Raw genomic sequence first — 16601 nt, forward strand, 5'->3', positions numbered from 1 at the left:
CAGCCGAGAGAACCTGGAATACTGAAGCCCACTGGAGGGAGGAGATGTGTGAGATGCTGTTCCAAGCAGAGTAAAAAGCCTAAGCTCAAAGACATAGAAGAACCAGAGCTGCCTGGAAACCTCCAGGGCTGGAGAGGAGCAACTGCCTTCAGCCACCACGCACTAACAAAGCAGATGCCAAGCAGGACAGAGAACAGAAGAAAAGGAAAGAAAACTGGCACATATTCCTTGATTTCACTCAATAAAAGCAACTGAAGGGCAGCTCAGGAAAGATGAAGCACAGTATTAAACGTAATGACTTGACTAGAGAATCAACACTCATGCACCATATTATAACATGGAGATTGTTTTCAGGCACTGTCTTCCAAATATGCTTTTCGATCAGAAAAGACCACAAAATCAGACCAACAACTTCTGAACCTTTGGACAGAGGAAGTGACTGTAGAATGTAAACGGAATAACATTTTGCCAAAACACTTTGTCCCTAAATCTCTGCCTGGTTTGTGCAAGGACAAAAAATGACAAGATATTTAAGGATTGCATGGAAACATGACTTTCAACAACTACCATTTTAAATTCATTCCTTAAGTGCCCCACTAGCCCTCCACCCCATGAATAACAGAGTTGTTCAACACATATCTGGCGGCTCCAACTGCTCACACCCTTCCCTCTAACACTCCACATGTTGCATTCTAAAGTCCAGATGGAGTCCAGCTCCAACAGTGGAAGAAGATATGACACGGCATTCACAAATGCACAGAGAACTGTTTAATTTACAGCCACAATGGTGAAACAAACCATTTCAGAGCTTGGACATTCAAAGTTAAGTCTGACACTCATTCTTATATTCACTTATTGTGCTTAAGTATTAGAGAACACAGGATTACATTAACAGTACACAACAATCTGAGATCCCTGCAGGACCGAGTAGTGAAAGGGATGAGCAAGAATGAGGGACCAGCCCCTCAAGTGGTGTAAGCTGGTACAGCTCCATTGCAGGCAACAGAGCAATGGTGATTTACACCAGCTGAGGATATGGGCCTTGAAATGTCCAACTTAACTTTGAATTGATGTCTCCTGTGTCACAACCTTTAATGTTACTGTTCCTTCTGGTTGTATTTGCCATCTCAAAGAAGGCCTACTAACACCATAGCCTGTAATGTTCAAAAGGCTGGCGGGTAATATCTCAGCCGAACAACAGTAAATGATACTTATGTCATGACACTACTCCTCATATTTTAAAACCATGGACTGGATCCTCATCTGATGTAAATTAGCTTAGGGGAGGCTGAAATCAAAAACTTTTGCCAATTTATAATAGCTGAGAATATAGCCCTGAGATTTTTGTGTTTTCTGCTGCATGCCATATAAACACTGTGCTTGAGAGCAAAGACTCATGTGCGTTTCATTCCTTGTAACAAAATTAACTCAACACTACAAGTCTCAAACAAACGACTACTGGAGAAGACTCTGTTCAGTCTTCATTCCCACTTGGTTTGCTGAATTTGGCATAACAAATTTATTTGCTGGCACCAGTAAAATGCATGCCTTGGCCTGCTCTTTTCCAGGACTTTAACAGAGGGCCAGACTCCCTGGTGGTGTAAATCAGCAGAGCTCCATTATACTCAACAGAGTTACTCCAGGGAATCTGGCCCACAGACTTGAATGCAACCTCTTATGCCAGTGCAACCAAAGGACTCTCAAAAAGTTGTTTTGCAAATTATTCCACTTAAGTGACTTTGACATCCTTTTATATCTGCACAGTGTCTGAGTGGGTCACATAATGCTTTTCATCTACATGATTTTAATGGATAAATGATTTTTTTTCATTAGATATCTTTTAGACAAAAACGGAACGGAGCAACATTATTGGCATCCCACTGAAACATAAATATATAAATTACATTTTATACACTTTTTTAAACGCAGACACATACATTCATGTGCATAACATTGTGAACAGTACACTTAGTGGAAAACAAGCACAGACAATCGTAGTTAAATGTATTTCCAGTTTTGGTGCTCAACAAATACACTGGGAAAATGATCACAAAATAGAACGGTGACTAACTCTATCTCTGCATTAGCATCTGAAGCCAATAATGCCTGTTAGCTAACATTGCTTTGTTTGGTTGAAATTGGACATAGCTACTGGAACGGAGGGGGAAAAGGGAGGAGGATGTTTGAACTATATTTAAAGAAATGGAAAGGTTAAAAATCTCTCTCTTTTGTTGTTTTAAGGTTCTGTAGTTCATTCACATTTGAAGATATTTTTGATTTGAATGGAAACACTGTCTTAAGATAACATTTTGTCGTTCCAAACTAAGAGGAGAAAACTCTTTCATCTCTTTGTAGATGTTTCACAAAGAAAAGAAACCAGTAGTTCATTTTACATATCCAATGAGATAATCCAAATAAAACAAAGGGTACATAATCCAAACTACTGGGGTGGGGCAGTGATTTTGGCCAAGTGAGTAGCCATGTCATATCTGGCACAGACCTAAATTTCCAAAGCAGTAAAGAAGGATTTAGCCATGTGGCTCCCACTGAAATCCATGGGGAGCTGAACATTTAATCCTTTGGCACTTTGAAAATACAGGACCTTCTGCCAGAGTATTTTATCTGCCCTGCTATAGTTAAAATAGATTTTGATGTTATTTGGGCTATTCTACTACAAAAATATGACCACAAAATGCTTTTTTTTTCTTTTTTCTTTTTTTTTTTTTTGGTTCAAGAAAACATAGCAGGCTTTCTCAGGTATATAAAACTGTTAATTTTTAGATAAAAATACAAACTTCACCTTTACAAAAACACATATTTCTGTTGAATACACATAAAGCATAACATTTTACCAAAAATAAAGAACTTTAGGTTTTGTTCAAATATTTGCAGCAAGGTAGTTCCCATGCCACCATGACATTGTACAATGCAGATACAAGAATTTGTACATTTCACACAGCTCCAACATGTGAAATAAAAGTATCTGTATACTGATAAGAATGACAATTGCTAACACAATATCACTAGTAGGCAACTGGCATAAGTCTTAAAGAAAAAAAAAAGAAGGATTTCTGCATGGATATCCTATGATTTGTTTACGCATGTCTCTTTTTTTTCTCTCTTTTTTTTTTTTTTTTTCTGTTTTTGTAATGCTTTAAATTACGGGGGAGGTTGGGGAACATAAACCAAGAAACGTCTAGAAAATTATGCATAGGTATACCATTTTTATTTTAATACATCTCATTAGTTTGCATCCCACTAGGAGAAATACCATAATGTTTTGTGTTCTGCTTATTGTTATACCAGTCTTTTATATGTGTTATTGGCAAATGTAGTCCAAGAGATAATAAAAAGCTAGGCAAAGAGTAAAAAGAAAACTTAATAATCACTTTATGGTGTAAAAAAAAAAAAAAAAAAAAAAAAAAATCCACTTAAGGCTCCCCAGAAGGTTGTTTTTTTTTTTTGTATAGACTTTTAAAACACCACCAAGCAAGGATGTATTGTTCTATAGTGTTTGCGTGGCATTTGATCATTTCATACATTCCTGCTTTTTTTGTGCCTGAAGTCCATCAGCATCCATCCATCTTCATCAAGAACGCAGGCACATTTCTTGACGTAAAGCACCGTTGACTGCTCTGACAGAAGTCCACTATTCACTTAGATTTTTGTCATGTTTTTGGGTACTTTGGGTATCCTCCATTCATTCAACTGTCTTTTTTCTTTTCTGTTTTTCTTTCTTTTTTTTCTTTTTTGGACAGGGAAGCTTCCTATTGTTTCACAGAGTGCTACAATACTTGCTTTGATGTCACATTAAACAAATGTACATTGTCTCTTTGTTCTCATTAAGTGTTCTTTTGAGCCAGTTTTTTCACATAGGAGAACAAATAAAGTATACAGTCAATAAGCACCATACATAGTAGGTTCAGGAATGTAACAAACCATGTACATCCATGTCCCAGAGAGAAGTTTTTTTTCTAGCTTATTTTCACCTTACATCTGCAGGAGAGAAAAAAGATACAATAACTCTATGATTAGAATCAAAGGTCCTATCCTCTAAGTAGATGACTTAAAAAAAAAAACTGTTCTGCATGAAGAGTCACTAACCTGGGACAAGAAGTTCTAAATGCTGTTTTGATTGAGTTTACATGCTCACTTTTAAAGTTGAATTTTAGAAAATCTTTGCTTCTATCATACTACTCCCAATAAATACCTGTTAATCTGAAACAGGATATGAAGTTTAGCATTTTTTAGAAAGATACATCAGTATAAATGAAAATTGCCATTGGGAGTTTATGTGCAAAAATAGGTGCTTGAAATCAAATTCACCATCATACAGGCGTTAGGCATATACACTGCAAAATTCAAATAATTCCCGCTCCAAATACTAGAATCGATTGCAAGCACTGCAGTTTACATAATTTCAAGTCATTAAGCAATGAAAACTCTGTATTTAATTTGGAATGTGTATTGCCATCATCATACATTGCTAATATGTTGGCCAAAGGATTTCAGTCATTTTTGCATTGAGAGGGTGTTAGTTTTTCACTACACTGAAAAACTGATGAATTTTGATAAGTGACTGGCATCATCCTACTGAGACTGAACAGACCAAAAAAAGATCTTAATTTTCTGGTGTAAGTAGCACAGGGCCCTGCAACACAAAAATGGAATTTCTAAGCATCTTCCTTCTCAGGTAGGCAGATCAAGAGATCACCTCGGGTGCATGTACAATCAATCCCAGTTCATGCCAAAACAAGGGTTTGATGGTCATGCATATAATAATATTTACCATGTACATATGCTCAATATTTTACAGCCAATGACTCAGAATACAACAGTTTGTAACCTGGCAATTCATTCATGCATTATTATGTGATGCTTTGACCTCAGAAATCAATAATAATGAAACAAAAGCAGAGGCAATGGAACTTGAAATTTCAGAAGCTGAAGTATTAGCACCCTCCAAAAAAAAAAAATAAATAAAAAAGAAGAAAACAAACAAAAAAAAAAAAAAGCAAGAAGAGGAAGTAGCTCAAGAATGTAAGATGCTGATGGTGATGTGGAGCTTAAAAGAAAAATACCAGCAGGTAGAATTATCAAAGCCAATCAAATCTAATCTCTTTGCAGCCTTGAGGTAGCAAGTGTCAAGATTTTGAACAGTGATTAAGTTGAAGTGATGATATTTGATTAAGTTTTCCAGTACTTGTGCTATTAGGGTGTTCAGCATATAGGTCCTACCTGAATATCAAATAGTTCCAGTAGGTTTTATGTTGGTTTTAACTTTTTTCGTTTCCGTTTTTTACCTGATTCCCTAGGCCTTCCTGTTAACATAAGGGCAGGGCTGGTAAAAAGCCCTAAGGTAATGCATTTTGTTGAACACTGAAGTAATAAATACTCAAACCGTTTACATTTCAAAGAAATCTCATTATATTTTGCATTAAAGTAATAACTTTATAACGTCTGATTTGACATTCCGTTTACAAAGTAATTATACAAAAGTAAAGAAATAATAAACGAAGTTGGCATTGCATACGTCATTTCCAAGATCCATCTATAATTACTGTTACCATGCTGTATTCAACATTTGCTTTCAGATCTGTAGTTAAGCTATTTTCAGCTCACCATCCACTTGCTGGTGCAAGTTTTGTTCCTATCAGTAATTAAATCCTAGAAAACTTTATTCTTCCGTTCCAATTTTACTCCATTTTTTCACACACAATTGATCTAGCAGAACTGTTTTTTCCAAATACAGGACAGAAAAAATATCGAGCCATACACACAACAAAAATAATCACTTTAAATGTGTTTTTGTCTACTCACAACTCAACCTAGTTTTAGCTAAAACACTCAGCTTGGATTATAAATTATGTCCAATAAAAATCACAGCAGAGACCTATCTTTGCTTTTACACAAATTCTAATTCTTCTGCTCTGTACATAGCAACTGAAGTTTACATTCACTTAGACCAGGTTTATGTCTCCAAGCTAGACAGAGGCAGTACAGAAAATCCTTCCTTACCCAGACACCTATGAAATCCATCACCATTGGGCAGCTTTCCTCCTATATTTACTTGCTCTTCACTGACTCTAATCTCAGAGCTGGGTCTATTGAACCCCTAAATTTCTGGCAGAAGAAAAAGCAACTTTTGGGGTTACCTTCAACCAAAATCAGGAGAATGGGAGGCGTTCTTTCTACATATGTCAAGTCCTGCATTTACTGCACCCTAGCAAGAGGATCTGAGCTAGCAATTTTAGGTGGTTTTATGAAAGTCATGTTGAAAATAAGTATTCGTCCCCACAAATCTTTCCCCATGATAATTTAAATGTTGTCTTGAGAAGGCAAACACACACTTAACCTAACAACTGCCAATAAATTCTTGACTATATATGCATAAGAAAACAACAGGAACTGGCACTGTTGTTTCAAAACTCCTTACTTCTAAATAAAAAAAAATATATTTTCCTAAGTGCTTTATATTCTTTTCATTAATATTTTCCCCAAGGTCAAGTAAATCTCAGCCTTAACCCTGTCTCCACAAAGTCTAAAAAAATTAGGCAACAGAGTTCACCAATAAGCTGCAACAGGACAACCTTTAACTTAGTTAAGCAAGACTTGAATAATATCGGTCATTTACTTTTATTTAAAGGCTGACCTAATGCGAATTGATAGAATTTAAACTTCAAGTCCATACTCTTTATCCAGCACAAACTGTTCCTAATTTTGCATCTTCAACATATGGAGAGGTAGTTGGGGGCTTCTCTACTTAAGTTCACGGGAAGTAAAATTTGCTTTACATTCTTTACTAATATAAAAACAAGGTCCATATGAAATAAGCATTAATGCAAAAATAAAAGGAAAACATACCAGTTTCTTCTTCTCTATAATCTGAATTAGTATTTGATGATGTACAGGTGCATTCCATATGCTCTTCTAATCTCACCAGAACTTCTTTTAATTTTGGCTTTTTTCTAATATATTCCACTTTTGCCACCTATAAAATACGATGAGGTACGTACTGAGACACATTAACATAGTTCAGGACTGAAGACAGATAACTATATACCCCTATTTTCGAATGAAGCCAAACCCATACAAAATGTCAGCATACTAATCATTTTTTATCTTAATTGTGCATCATGTAACCATTTATTGCACTATTTGTTTACTCAAGTTCAGCACTTTGAAACAATTTTCTTTTCCCCCAAGAGATAAAACAATTTCCCATTCATTTTGTTTTGAAGTTTTAAGCAACTCACTTTTCATGTATACCACAATAAACTTAAGTAGGGATTTCAATCAGTGTTTGTTCTTGTGGACTGCTACTTTTAGCATGCTTTTCTGTACATGTTGACCACTGTTCTTATGCTGAAGGCTAACAGTGAAGACATTAGGTTGGTTTGTAACACATTTTATAATTCACAAACTGTTGCCTTCAAAGCCCTCTGAACGTAAAGCACCCAACTCTTCAGAGAACCAGCATCCAAGTATCAGCTTAGAAAGCAGTAATCTCAGTCCTACTCACTTCTTGCAGGGACTGGGACTTGCTTACAAGAGCGCCCATGCACTGTTGTTAGGTCCAAGGGAACTGCCACTTGCAAACTGGATCCAGCCTTTGGCTTTATTGTGGATGGCTAGCAGGTACACTATTCCTCTCCGTTCCATCCAACAGCTTCCAACTGCATTGCTCCACTTTGGGCCAAAGCACTGGCATCCTTAAGAGAAAAGTCTGGAGGGCAAGGTAAGGTTGAAGGAAGGAGCATGCTGGAGAAGCTCTGCCTACATGGAAGTCTCCCATGTGAAGGAAACCAATGCAGAAAAAAAGGACGTTGGGGTTGGGGGGACACTGAACATGAGGAAACCTGACCAGCTCGGTGCCAGCAAGCAGGAGAGGAGGCACAGCACAGGAGGCAGGAACACTGCTGGGCTGGGACGCTAAGATGGGTTGTGGGGTGCTGGGCACAGAGTTGTGCTAAGTGTCACAGGCATGATGGTCATGTCCATGCAACAAGACATACAGCATAGTGTGAGAAAAGAGAGTGTTAGACAGCGTGTAAGGGGCCAGTGTTGAGTTTACAATTGTGTCGAACACTGCATGAGTGGGTGCTAACCATTTGCTTGAAATGGAAAGCACTGAAATGAAATCATGTCTTCTCAGTCCTACTAATGATTTATCTACCATTTGACAAAAGAGGACTGCACTATGTCTGTCCCAGAAAACAAGAAGACTACATAACACAGGTATGCATTATAAATGAGATAGATGAGGGAGCAGAAGAACAAGAGAGGATGGTTGCCTATAAAGAAGTTAAATGACAGAGCCAAAAAGTCCAGCCCAAGCAAAACCTCCAGCTACTACCAAATAAAGCATTCACAATTACAGACTCTCCTGGTAATACTTTACTTGTGTGTTTGGTGGGGTTTTAATGCTCCAAATCAACCTTCACACTGCAAAAACCATTCCCTGGCCCTCCTAAAAATGGAACAACACTCTCACAAAACGAGAGTGGTGGCTGGAAAAAACATCACATTCCCAGTTCCCAGAAACACTCTTCTGGTTCTGTGGACAAAAAACTACCAGGGACCTGTGAATGACAGTAACAGAAGCTAGAGCAAAACCCTGGCCTTATTAAAGTCAATGGGAGATCTGCCATTGCTTGCACGGAGCCAGGATTTCAAATCCACATTTTAGTCACCACCTCTTCTGTCAACAGGATCTGGAGACTATTTTCATTTATCCAGAAAACTAAAGTTGCAGAAAGACAGATGCAGTAACTAAAATGTCCACAGTAAAAGGTATCTTCCAAAACTGTCAGATCTCCATATAAACAGATTAAGAGCTGGCCGTGACATACAAGAATGCTTTTGCTTGAAGATTAACTATGGGTTGAAGCAGCATGTTTCAAAATCTCCTATCAGAACTCAACTCCATCAAGCCTTTGAACGCAAAGATTTGAAAATGTATGGTAAGACTGACTCATCTGGCATCAAAGGATGACTAATCCTTAAAATTTACAAAAACAAACAGTAATTAAGACACCTCTATCACCAGAGACAAAGAAAGAGACCCAGCAATCATGAAACACTTTTCAGATCTGCCATGCTTATTACAGCTGTTGGAATAAACCAGGCTTATTGAAAATTACATGCAACAAAAATAAACTGTAATCAAGCTTTACAAAGTCTGTCCCTGTTTTGCTTTGTTGTCCAAACTGAAATATGTATGTAGTTCCTATGGCTATTTGGTATTAAACAACAGTAAAAAAATAATAAAAATTAAAATTTAAAAAAAAAAAAAAAAAGATGATGCCATGAAGAAAAGGATCATAATGAATTTAAGAAGCAGTTTAAAGGTCTTTTTTTTTTTTTTTTTTTTTTTTTTTCACTGTGCTGTAGTTAATATACAATCCAGCATACATCTCACTCTCTTGTTTCATGCTACAGAAGTTAAAGGAATGACGTTTTTCAGTATGTTGTAAACATTCAAACTGAAGCAGCACACAATAGAGTTAAATCGCTGTGCTTGTGTCATCTCCTAGCACCTGCTGCCAAACAGGATCTGTAATTAATGCTAATCTAAAACGATAAAGGTTGCAGGTCAGATTTTCAGTGGCTATAAACAGGGATGGCTATGCTAATAGCATGGGATTTGGCCTTCTGTTAGCATCTTTTTTCTTCTTTGCATTTTTGTTCCTGGTGTTTATCTTGTGCAGTTACTATCATGAGTATTATTACCAAACTCTTTGAGATGGCCAGAAAAATATGTGGTCTCATGGAACATCATGGGAACACATAGCGCTCCTTCATGAGAGACAATATCTGGAAGTAGCAGCAGGTGGAAAGCAACACTGTAAGAAAAAGCATACAGAACACCTCTAGCACAAAGCCAGAATTTATCAAGGGCAGGAACTTACAAGATGAGTCTCAATACAGAAAATTCCTTGTAACACAGTAAGCAGTGAAACTCATGTGGCTGACAGATAAATAAATGATGGGAAATAAAACCAAAACAATGGCTGAATGAGGATGATTCTTGGGATTAGTTATTTCTCCCATATTAAAGTAGGTGTGTTCTGACAAGATGGGGGGAAAACCTACCCTCACCTCACAACTGTAATCTTTACAGCCCTCAGGTCTGCGAGCAAGACGCAGGTCTACAGAGCACAAAGGCACCAGAAGGACTGAGCAGGGATCCTCGCAAGTCACTGTGCATTTTGTGGGACCAGAGCCGCCGCTCCAAGGACAGCAAGATGGGCACAGTGCCTTCCAGGAGACACTGTGCCAGCTGTGTGCGCCTCCCCAGCACAGGAGGGATGGGAAGCAGCAGGGAGGCGATCCGCCTCAGAGCCTGGCTGCCACCCATGCTAAAAACCCAATTAAAGACATTCACAGGGCACTCCTCCAGCAAAATCCCTAAGAGAAGTCCTGTGCACAGTTACGTAGGGTGGGGTTGGGACAGCTTTCCATGCACGGAGCCAGGGATGCAAGGTGCTGTCCCTGCTGCTGGGATAAGAAAAGGCCCTGGCAGTGCCTGAGGCAGGGGCAGCCCTGTCACAGCAGCGGGCGTGCTCAGAAATGCAGTCCCAATGGTGCAAGAGGCAGAGGCCACCACAGGCCATGCTGGGAAGGCCTCCAGAGGGCAGTGAGGGGGAAGCCACTTCCTATGGTGCGGTGGCCATGCTTCAGCCAGGGCACACAGCCTCGGGCCCGGGGGCAGAGCCTGGGGGTCCTGCAGCAGCCCCACTGCCCCCTCAGCAGGGTACAGTCATGGCAGGTCTCCATGCCCTAGCACCCTAGGACAGAGCAGCCAGGCCTTGCCTTCTGGCAAATGACTTGGATAGCAGAGCTCTCCTCATGCTCTGAGGGCACCTCTCCGGTTTTCAGTCTTCATCTCACCTGGAACAGGGTTTCCCTTGTTTTTCCCATTCCCAAATTGACCTTTGATACCTGTCAGCTGGACCTGCCTGCCGGTCCGTTTGTGTGCTGGCAGTAATCTTCATTTAGGTCACAGCTAAATCAAAGTGCTGCTTATCCTACTGATAGAAAGAGTCACTGAGGAAAAATGTTCTTAAACCTGCATACAGCCATTTTACCTACATACATAGTTCACTCTACAAGACCTTCTTAACCTTTCCAGGTGTTGGGCAGCTCTGCTGAACAGCTCACACTGACTTGCAGGGATTTTGTCCATCTCTTGAAAACCTCTCTACTTCCAAACATCAACAGAGGAGCAGAGCAGTTCCTGTGTTCCCTCCCTTCTGGCTCCTTTTCTCTTGGTCTTTCTCTCATATTGATTTACTGTAGGAACTAGGTTAAATTCTCCCAAATCAGCTCAACACTGAATATTCATAAATGGCAAAAAAAAAGCACGTATGGCTATGGCCCAAGGCCAAGCAGAAGGCAGAGCTGAGGTGATTTAGCTCATTTCTTAGTTTGGAAACAAGCCTTGCTGCAATCAACACTAATACTCAGCTTCACTATTCAATATTAGGAGTATAGGCAGGATTTGCTTTGTAATATTAACTGTTTTCTGCTGCCCTGACCAAAAACGTGAAGAACATCATGCTGAACATTATAAAAAAATCTCCTGGGAAGACTCAGTTCAGAACCCCACAAATAAATTAAGGTCTAGTACTTGGTAAATACTTGATCTCACTGTGCAGAAGCATCAGAATCTGCAGATGTTACTGAAATGCTTTTGCAGACAGCAGAAGAAATGGATCTGTAACAGACACCAACGACCCTCCTCACCAATCCTTGTCACCGTCCCTCTATCAGAAGGATAGTAACGCAATGCCTTCCTTCCTTCCTATTGAAGTGTAACTCCCAACCAGACACTTCATTTCAATCACATTTTTGCAACACTCTATGGGTACAGCTTACTGAATAGAGATTTCTTTAGGACCAGGAGGGCTGTGCTCTCCACATCTGTTACAGTGCAGGGGAAGCCTCTCTTTCACTCATCTACCCCATGAAGGGGAAACCTTAAGAGAACCAGTTTCGGGGAAGCCATGTCACCCAACGCCACTGGCTTGGAGCCTCCCTACAGCTCCAGTTCCACAAACCCATTAACAGTACACTGGGCACCTAACCAAGGCTCAGTAAAGGCAAAATGAGGACATTCCCAAACCCTGTAGCCTTTGAGTCACGTCCCCAAGAAAGGAATGTCCCATACAAGCCCCTCCAGTGCTCCTCCCACACTGCCATGGCTGTCTCTTAACCTTGACTACAGTGGCCCTCAGTGAGACAAAGAAAACACCCTTTGCTTTAGCCTGTTAGATGATGCAAACCCACTTACTGACCTTTCTGGGTGAACATTTTTCTAGTGTGAATGGGCCAGCTATGATCTCACTACCTTGTCAATGAAGAGGAAGTGGGGAAAGCCTTTTCAATGTTTAATCAAAAGAGGGCTTTTATACAGTCTGACATCAGGGGAAAATACAAGACAGCTTTCCAACCGCATTGCAGGAACAGCTGAGAAGGCTCTCCAAAACTGCTTCCCCTACCTTTCCAGAGACCCTCACTCTGGGCCAGCTACTTAATGGCATGAGCAGACATTGAGCTCTGAATGTCGGATTGGCAAAAAAGCTCATAAAATCATTAATTATATCAAAGCTACAAGAGGATCTGACTCTGGAGGGCATAAATATGGATTCTGTTCAGCGGTTTCTGGTGTGACAGTGGGGTCAGCCTACAAACCTTTACAATGAACATCCTGTTCCTGCTTGACCTCTTGTCCTTTTTCTTTCCCTTCTACTTAATGACTATTTGGAGCAGTCTTGGAGTTTGGAAAAAAAAAAAAAGTCCTCCAAAGCTGGCTGACGTATATTGATATTGCTGGTGGCAATATATTTACACAACCACAAAAAGCAGCTGCTCAGCTGAGCCTACTTTTAGCTTGCACCCTATTAAAATGAATGCAAATCTAAAAGCCCTAAAACCATATCAGCAGACTGAGTGAGAGACTATGTGTGCTGAGGAAGCAGACCCAGCAATGACATCCTGCAAAGGTGCTGCCACTTGTTTTTTGAGTTTGCAACCTCAAGGCTTTTAGGGAGCCCTTGGGGACCCTGGGCAACAAGGGAATGCAACAGTCAAAGATTTCTCTATTACTTGGGACAAGTTTCTTGCTTATTTGTGTGTGAAAACATTTTTCAAATGTTCAGAAAAGGAAAAGAAAAAGAAGTCCTTCTCAGATGTCTGCCTGTGTGTATGAAAAACAATGAACTGGCCCAGATGCCATTCTTTGTGTCTAAAACATACAGCGCTACATGAGTTAACAGCACCTTTCTCAACGAAATCCATTCCAAACAGAGATAAGTATGTTGAGCTGGGCCATTTTATGTTCAAGAATGTGTTTGTTTTGTTTTTTAACAAATTGTGCACTTAAAATACTCAAAGCAACATGAACTCAGAGGTTTAGCAGCATAAATGGTAAATGTAAGTCTAATCTCCTACATGCTGATGTAAATCAACATTACTTGTTTAAACACCGATAAAAATTAGAACACAGTGAAGCCTAATGAACACAAGAAATATTTCACGTAGTATTTACTGGAAAATTGCAACAGGGATTTTGTCTAATGAGTAAATACAGCATGAAGCTGTTGAGTCTTCTATCCCTGGGGTAAGATAATTTGAAACACATTTTTTCAGATCAAAAGTGTTATGTTGTCAAATATAAAAGCCCAATTTAGCCTGCATAATATTTAATTAAGAAAACAGCATTCCATACTGTGATTTATTTATTTTTTTAAGTCCAATGCCCCCTGAGTCATTTTATCTTCTTAACTTTAAGATTTGTACCATGCGAGATCATGGGAAAGACACAATCAACTTTATTTTAATTACAAAAAGAGAAAAACCTAAAGGGAATCCTGTGAAAATCAAATCCAAACCCAAGATTTTTCAATGATGATGTCATTTGAAAAGGCCCTCTGCTCATTTAAAATAGAGAGGAGCACTGTATCTGACCCTCTTGCTAAGAGGATGGATAATAAAGACTCAGGTCATGCAGAACAGCCACAATACCTGAAGTTTCTAGAATTAGGCGGAGCCTCTTGGGGCTCTGCAGCCACGATCTGCTCACCTTGACGCTTCTGTGATGTATCCGTGAGGGCTGGCATTTCACACTGCTGGTATTGCAGCAGCCAGTGCAACGTTTCACTTCCACGCAAGGTGGCCATATCAGGAAGTTGGCCGAGGTGGGATCAATCTGACTCCGAGGTATCTCGTATATAACCGTCCGTGTTTTGCAGACAGCTGGGATGGCCTCCTCTGCGAACAGAAGAAATTCACACTTCCAGGTGAACAGCTGCTCTCACCTCAGAGTGCCCAGATACTTTACGCTGCTGATTTACCAGTGGCATCCTTAGCCAGGGCTGAGACAGCGCTCTCAGTTCGCACCACTTCCTGACAAGCCGGTGCCGAGTACTTTGCGAGTGGTTTGCCTACCACTACGCTGTGGGTGCTTCCTTACAGAAAGTCTGGACTCACTGCCAAAAACCCAGCCCTAAAATGCAGGATGACAATGGCCTGGCTCCCAACATAGCTCGGAGCACATACCACTAGATAAGGCAAGCCTGGCTCTTTAGAAGTGACAGCAAGCCAGAGGCTACTCCCGATTAGATGATCCTCCAATACAGCCTCATAATGACTGCTTAACAGCAGCTGTTATTTTACAGTATTGGGGCAATCATTGCACGCATATATTATCACACAAACATGCAATACCTGGCAAATGCCACAGCAGAAGTTGCACTGAGGATATTTTTATCACACCCAAATTGGCTGAGCTGGGAAACAACCTGCGCCAGCTTGAAACTTCTGAGTCCTGAGTTTCCACTTACACACTCTTAACATCCTCATATCAGGGAGTCTGGTCCATCTGCCATCCCCAAGAGCAGCAGCTTTTTTTTTTTTTTTTTTTTTTCCTAAATTGATGTTATCAAGTCTTTGTACCTGCTGGGTTTTACTTGATTTGTTGTTCTTTTGAATGAGGCAAAATGACAAGAGTAGCATGACTGAAGAACCTGCAGTGTAATTTTCAGCTAAACAAATTTGCTGCTGGTCTCAGGTAAGCTGAGCTTGTAGATGGCAGTTTCAGCCACATAAGCATCAAAACATGTAGCTCTGTGCCACAGCAATGCATGATTGCTGCCATGAAAACTCCAAACTAGGCATCGTTTTCAACCTAGGACTGCCTGAGAAGTCAAGTTGGTAATTTAAGCCAGTCCAGAAAATAATAGCAATCGCAGAGACTGCTTGCTTGGAGCTAAGTTCTCTGAAGACAGCTTGGATTTTTTTGCCTTTCAGTGGAAGCAGTGATAGCTTTGGGTCATATGGGGCAGGGAATTGGAATGCTGCCTGCGCTTCTTCAGTTACTCCTGAAGCACAAGAAATTCAGGCCTGGTCTGCACCTGTAACATGAAAATCTAGGCTTGGTTTTCAAAGAGGTACATTCTGGTCATCTAAATAGACTGAAAATTATTCTCAATTCCCAGTGCCATGAACTCAAGAAAATTAAAGGATCCAATAATGCAAGATAGTTGGCAACTCCTACAAGTTATTGAGCATATCCAGTTCCCACTGACTTTTATGGGGATGCATTCAACACCTTGCAGAGCAGGGTGCCAAGTGTAGCAGACTGTTTCAGAACCGCTGTTCTCTAGAGGCATTCAATGTGACACGCGCGCTTGCCAATTCACACTGCAAATCCATGTTGACAGCATGCTGTGCTATCTACTGCGTACAACCAGAGCTTAAAGTTAGAATATATTGACTCGGAATAACCCATAATAAATAAGAACATGGATATTTTCTGCCTTTGACTAGAATGGTAAAACAGTCAGATCTAATCAGATGAACAAGCTTTGCTTATACACATGGTCTAATATTCCTCAGCATCTCTTTAATTTGGGATTTGGGCTTTCTTGGATCACCATCATTAGTATTTAAATAGAAAAAAATCCCCTGTAAACATGCCTGGTGCCCTACACAATGATGGAAATCAATGCCCTAGCATTTCCATCAATGGCTTTTAATTTTGGGGATAAACTGTTTTTTTCTTTTGAATAAAGAGTCAAGCTGTTTCCTTTTGTGGAGCTTCTGTACTGAAACCTCTACCAACTGTTGATGTTTTTTAAAGCACACTGCTGTAGTTGTTCCCCACACTATGAATTATACATTGAATATTGCAGCATTTTCTAACCAAGGTCTAGCTTTCTAACATGCTGCAACAAGAAAGTGAATGTAAAGAATTCGTGCTTGTCTGTCTCCTATGGACATCCTCCAGAAGACAGCTTCTCAGGCAACAGCTCGTTTTGTGCAGAAAGAAAGACAGAAGCTAGAAATGGCCTTTTTTTCCTTTGTGTGTGTCACATTTTTCCAGTGAAATGTCCTGCTTGGCTGACCAAAAGCAACCCCTCTGCTTTTACTCCCTAAGTACAAATAGCTTGTTTCTTACCAATGCTTCTTTTTCTGCGAATGGGCACAGGACGATTCTCTTGCACATGTTTAGCAGAATGAACACTATAAGACCTCAAGTTTGTTTCTGAAACATCATCATATCCTGAAAGAGGAAACAAAATATTAAACTTCAGCTA

At 40.0% G+C, this 16601-nt stretch overlaps 1 protein-coding gene across 12 annotated transcripts in view; it reads right to left on the reverse strand.

Moving 5' to 3' along the window:
- PDGFA (platelet derived growth factor subunit A) overlaps window positions 1-16601 on the reverse strand; it is a 69880-nt gene that overhangs the window by 43632 nt on the left and 9647 nt on the right. For 5 of the 12 annotated variants that reach the window (XR_014318533.1, XM_082772497.1, XM_082772498.1 and 2 more), the window contains exons 3-5: window positions 16463-16567; window positions 14087-14274; window positions 6865-6991 (exon numbers count right to left, since the gene is read on the reverse strand). Coding sequence is in view for 6 of the 12 variants with exons in the window: in XM_082772497.1 (XP_082628623.1) it covers window positions 6865-6991; window positions 14087-14274; window positions 16463-16567 (420 nt within the window). In the remaining 6 variants the exon portion in view is untranslated. Of the gene's footprint in view, window positions 1-3403; window positions 3997-4104; window positions 4219-5238; window positions 5322-6863; window positions 6992-7522; window positions 7727-14086; window positions 14275-16462; window positions 16568-16601 lie in introns of those variants that run through there. The other 7 variants (XR_014318531.1, XR_014318532.1, XR_014318534.1 and 4 more) reach the window with 6 other exon arrangements.

Source organism: Aythya marila (assembly GCF_965140915.1).
Source record: "Aythya marila genome assembly, chromosome: 15".
NCBI classification, from domain to species: Eukaryota; Metazoa; Chordata; class Aves; order Anseriformes; family Anatidae; genus Aythya; species Aythya marila.